Genomic DNA, 6210 nt, shown 5'->3' with positions numbered 1-6210 from the left:
ATGAGCAAAGACCTGCAGCGAGATTTTGTCCTATTAATGGAGCTGGAACGGGGACGATTCGGCACTGTCTATAAGTGCGCTTCCCGGAGCAACGCCGACGATTTGTTCGCCGTGAAATCCATCGACAAACTTGTGGTCGGGGCCGGCGACTTTCTGGACGCCCAATGCCTCTCCAACGAGGCCAAGATCGTCCAGCTCCTCCATCCTCACCCCAACATCGTCATCCTCCACAAGGTCTACGAGGACGACACCCACCTCCACATGCTCTTCGAACTCTGCGACGGCGCCGATCTCCACCGAATGCTCCGACGCTTTGCACAAGGCACTATTGTCATACCCGAATCAGAGGCCTGTCGGATAATGCGTCAGCTCATGCAAGCCGTGTCCCACTGCCACCGCGTCGGCGTGGCTCACCGCGATATCAAGCCCGAGAATATACTGTTCGCGGGCCAGCAGGGGCGGCTCAAGCTGGCCGACTTCGGGTCGGCTGAGTTTTTCAAGAAGGGGGAGCTGATGAGCGGGGTGGTTGGTACGCCGTACTACGTGGCGCCAGAGGTGGTGGCCTGCAGAGAGTACAGCGAGAAAGTGGACGTGTGGAGCAGCGGTGTGATACTGTACATGATGTTATCAGGGAATCCGCCGTTCGACGGCGAAACCGAGGTGGAGATTTTTGAGGCTGTTCTTAGAGGTAACTTGAGATTCCCTAGACAGTATTTTGAGTCGGTGTCGCGAGAGGCCAAGGATCTGCTCAGAAGAATGCTCTGCAAAGACAACTGCAGAAGGATATCGGCTGAGGAAGTTCTGAGTATGTTTTAATATGATTCGCTTGTTTTGTCTCCCTCATGTCATGATATTAAGATTCTTATATGGGATATTGTGATGATGATGATGATGGAAATAATATTAACTACTAGTTGGGATGCATGATTTTTGTAATTAATGAGGTGTTTTTGGGATGGTTTTAAACAGGGCATCCTTGGTTCACCATTGCAGAGAAACGTGAGTAAGATTACACCCAAAAAGCTGTGTATTCATTTTGGGAGTGGTTCATCTTCACTATATACACTTCGATTTGTACGTATACTGTAAATTAAGTCGATGTGGTGAAATAAAGCGAGACTCATTTTGCCCCAGTGTTATCTCTATAGCTCTCTTCGATCCCCTTTGTGAATATATATATATATATATATATATATTGTTTGTGCACAGCAGACTCATAATTGTGAATCGAGCTTCATGTTTTCTCACTTCAGGTTGATTAATCTTTTCTTAATTATCGAAAAAAGTTGCGCCTCCGAACAAGCAATTATCATATACATTTTGAAAAGAGAATGATCGATCACGACCTTTTTTTCTTTTTTGGGAAGAAAAACGAAAAGGCAGAGCAGATTGGTGGTTGTGGCAGTTGAGAGAGATAAACATAAAAGCAGGTATAGTCAATTCCGTACCTCTCCGTAAATACGATGAATGATGTCCCTCTTTTCTGGAATGCGTCATCACTAACTATATGCTGGCATGATAATAAATACTACGTCGTTGACAAAGCCAAGAAAAAGACCAAAGCCTGTCAGGTGGGCTTGTTTAAGTTGAGGATGGGACTTATAATTTGAGGTTTCTAAAAAGAATTTAGATTTAAAAAAACTAGTTCTATAAAGCTCGAAAATAAAAAAGTCAACCCTGTAGAGTCGCGGGGTGGCCTGTTTAAGCCTGCAAATAATAATTCTTCCTCTCTAAATTTCACTTTCAATCTTTCACTCACTCTTAACTTGTGACAACCGTTCCTTTAAAACCCATTTAGATCAAAATTTTCAATCTATTCGAACGATTAACCATGATAGAAGAGAAGAGACCTTAAAATTTTAAAATCGCTATCATGGTTAAAAGAAATAAACTTATATTACGAGCCACATCAATCATTCACTTGGGCCTTGGACTTTCAAAGTCCAGAAATATCATTCAACCGTTAGCCCAAACCAAACTTACACTTTCAAATACAGGAACTGATAAAACATTTTAATAGAACTCATAGAGCCCATTAGTCAAAAGTCAACACTATCAACTGAGTGTAATATGCAAAGTCTTAAATATCTCTGGTCTTCCAATGACCTCCCATATCAGATAGTAGTAGTTAAAAGTATTAGTTTACAGCATTAAAGTATATGGGCCCTATGTGGCAATATATAACAAGTCAGCACATATAACAAAAGCATGGAGGCTATACAAGCTATAACAGCACACTATGCCTCCGGAGCCTTCCCTGATGGGCCACCACCTGAACTATCGCCTGAAAATGTTAAACCACGGGGTGAGACAAACGCCTCAGTAACCAACTTTCCAACCCATCATACATACTAACATGTGCTCGTGAGGTGTCAAGTGGGATAATTATTAAACCTCAATATCTATATACCAATGAAAATACAAATATGTATACTCAAATAATCTCAATCATCCAAACCCTCATTACGGGGGCTAACACACAAGCCACATAAGTCTATCCCTCACTATAAGGGATCAAACCGACCTATAGGCCTATCCCACACCTTGGAGGACGATTAAGTATTCACAAAGATTCATCCCTTATTATAGGCCTATCCCACACTTTGGGGGACGAATAAAAAGCTACAAGGGTCTATCCCTTACTCTAGGGACGAAGGAAGAAGCCAACCAATGTGCACCAATGGCGGCCTTACCACGTGGTAGGATAGCGCTCAATCCAAAATCCAAATAACCACCAACCATTCAAAATATAACAAAAATGTCTCAATCTTTTCCAAACTTCTCAATCACAATTCCAAAAATCCCACAAGACAATTTTCATAGCTCAAAAGATATAATTTATCTATTCGAGTTTCAAATAACAAATCATTATACCAAAATAGCAAAATACTCACAAACAACATATTAGCACATATAACAAGTGAAAAGTGGTTACCTCTCACCAAAGCAATACTAAGGATTACTACAAGGTCAATCCTTTGCTCAACCAATAATTAATCTACACAATTAATATAACCACATATTAATATAAACTAATTAATTAAACTTCTCTATATTATTAAATTTCTAATTTAATTAAATTTTTATTCTAAATTCCCGCAACTCTCATAACCCAAAAATTATTAAGTATTTTGGAAACAACCTAAAATTTCTAACAACCCAAATTATTTATTTACCACCTCCAAATTATTTACCTTAATAAAAAGGATTTTTCACAATTTCTAAATGTAAAATTATTATGTTCTAAATTCTAAAAAAAATCTCATTTTAAGTTTAAACCTCAAAATCAAACTATCAAAAATTCAATAATACTTCAAGTATTTATAAATAAATAATCTAATCAAAACTTTAATGGTATAACTACCACACATATATATTTCCACAAATAATAAACTTTTTAGCTACAATAATTATTTTAAAACCTCCAGTCACCCAATAAATAAAACTAAACCGATTAAAATCTTAATAATATATCAAACAATCCAAATAAATTACTTAACTTGAATTTAATCGGTAAAAACATGGTATATCTCATACATAACATATTTTCCACTAAATAAATTAATTTAAATACTAAAACTAACAAATAGAGAAATCTAAACCGATTAAAATTAACAACTGATTTACTTCTAAATTTCTATAGTCAACTTTTGTCAAAACTCAATACTTAGATCATATATAAGTCTCAAAATTTTCTCTAATCACTATGGTAGTACTACTATTATGAAGCATAAAATATATGTGAAATATTTATGAAGAAAGTTTGATGAAAAGAGATAATTTCATGTACCTAAAATATCTTCAAAGCTTATTTCCTCCTCTACCGGTCTGCTCCTCCCACTCTAACTCTCTCTTTCTCTCTACTTCTTGTTCTCTCACGCACTCTCGCCTTCTGCCTCTTACTCTCTTTTATTCTACAATTCCAACCACCCGTCGCACAATTTTCCTCATTGCATTAACTCTTCATCCCCTAAGTCTTCCTTCTCTCCCCCTAAGTCTTCCTTCAAACCAATTTTTTTCCACACGTTTGCCCATTTTCCACTCTCTCCCAAATTTTCCACCCTCAAGTTTCAACTTTCCACCGAAAGTTGGTGGAAAGTTGACTCTTATTTTTTTTCTTTTTTTTTTTTAAAAAAAGGATATTACATAACTCGTACCTCAATCTCTAATGATATTAAAATAAATAAAAATATATATCCTAAATCAAATTTCAAAATTGTATTTATTTAAACCAGTTATATATTAAAATAAACAAAATATATTTCTCATATTAAAACAAAAATTTTAATGACTAAACCAACAGATACGTATTAATTTGTATATATATATTATAAAATTTTAATAAATAAGTTAATACTTTTTCTATAATGACTATGTCATAAGTTTTACTTTATATTTAAATAGAGTTAAACAAGTGAGTTAGACAAAATCAAAGAAGATCATCCTAAACAAAAGTGAAAAAAAGATGATATAGTTAGCTCATTAAAAGCATACTTGGATCAATCCAAAATACTAAAATATATTAAACTCTAGAATGGCTAAATAGTATTGAGAAGAAATCATTAATATTTTTAGAAATTAAGAAGAGCCTATTACTAGTGAAGCACAATTAAATATTCTTACAATTAATGATAGTGATAATAGTATTTGTCCACTTTTTTTTAGTAAAAATGTTTGTCTACTTTTAATGAAACTTTTTGATGTTAATGTTATTGATTTGTTATGTCTAATGGATGTTTTAGAATTTTTCTATGTTGATGGATATTTATATATGATGATTTTTTGTATTTGTAAGTTAATTTTATTCATATTTATGTCTTTTACTAGTAATTTTATTAGTTTGTTTTTATTTTTTTGATAAAACATATGAAAAATATAAAAATGAAAAAAATAAACGGACCAAAAACCCATGGGCCAGCCTGAGTCCGTTTGTTTAAGGGCTGAGTCTAGCAAATTGAGGTATTTTTAAAATTTTAGTCTTAGAGGGCTAGTCTTTTTAAACTCGCCAGCCCTGCAGGGCCGGGCAAACTTGTTTTCTCAGCTCTAATCCTTAGCCCTAATTTTGCTCTCAAAAAGACAAAATATTACTTTTTGCTTTTAATACAAGACCAGAGGCAGTAAAATCTATCCACAAAATATAACTGAGTCAATAGACTCCCTCCGATCTTATTTATAAATTTTAAATTTAAGAAGGGGTGTCATTTATTTTATAAATTTTAATTTTAATTTATTCTAATATTTAATAAAAAAATTTAATATTGTCTTTAATTGTTTATTTTTATCACATTTTTTCACACATTCTCTTTCATTCTTTTTCTCATTTATCATGAGAGTATATTTGAAAATAAAAATATATTTCTAACCTATCTATTATTTTAATTAATTGTAGGTAATTATTTATTATGCATAAATTACTTATTGAAAGCTTATAAAGAGAGTAAATTGCTAGAAAATACTACCTCTGGTCCTAATTATAAGAGCTAGTTGACTAATTTGAGGAGACTAAATAAATAAGTTAAGTTAGTTATTTGTAATAAATATATGTTGTCTTTATTAAAATATTCTTGCTAATCAAGTTTATTGGTTAGAATTATTATTATTAGAAAGACTTTCTTGAAAAGAAAAATATATAAATATGAGAGATAAAGTAAATTGAAATCTTATAATTAGGATCAAAATAAAAATTAAATAAAATTTTATATTAACTACTAAAAGTAGTAGTTGGATTTTGTGGTATTTGTTTTAGCGCCACTAATTTGCTTGAAATAATGGTCTCTGTCCATGAAACCTACCCCGCACTCGCCAGCCGAATCTCGCACGCTACACGTTTGTCGTCCAAAAAGGGAATTGACGTTTTGATCCTCCTGCATGTTCCCTATTCTTCATAGTTTTAGGGTGTGTTTGGTTGGAGGGGAGGGGAGGGGAAATGAGCCCCTCCCCTCATTTGGTTAAAAATTTTGGAGGGGAGGGGAGCTAAAATTTAGCTCCCCTCCCCTCCCTCCCCCCATTTTGGCTCCCCTCCAAATTGGGGGTTTTTGGAGGGGAGCCAAAATTTTGGACCATTATGCCCTTATGATTTTTTTAATATTCCACTTCTACCCATAAAATATATTATTATAATATTTATTTCAAATAAAAAATATATTATCCTAAGTAAAAAAAATAAAAAATATATACATTATTATAATTAAAAATATATTATAAAAATTA

General features: G+C 33.8%; 1 protein-coding gene across 1 annotated transcript; it reads left to right on the top strand.

Moving 5' to 3' along the window:
* LOC114751165 (phosphoenolpyruvate carboxylase kinase 2-like) lies at positions 1 to 1023 on the top strand. Its single transcript, XM_028939821.1, has 2 exons — positions 1 to 805; positions 970 to 1023. Exons 1-2 carry the CDS (start codon positions 1 to 3, stop codon positions 1005 to 1007), a joined length of 843 nt encoding a protein of 280 aa, XP_028795654.1. The 3' UTR covers positions 1008 to 1023.
* The last annotated feature ends 5187 nt before the right edge of the window (positions 1024 to 6210 follow it).

This window comes from Neltuma alba, unplaced genomic scaffold, assembly GCF_004799145.2.
Source record: "Neltuma alba isolate B1F8T4 unplaced genomic scaffold, ASM479914v2 tig00006779_pilon, whole genome shotgun sequence".
In the NCBI taxonomy this organism is placed as follows: domain Eukaryota; kingdom Viridiplantae; phylum Streptophyta; class Magnoliopsida; order Fabales; family Fabaceae; genus Neltuma; species Neltuma alba.
The sequence above is the reverse complement of the archived record's forward strand: the minus strand, read 5'-3'. Positions and strand labels throughout refer to the sequence as shown.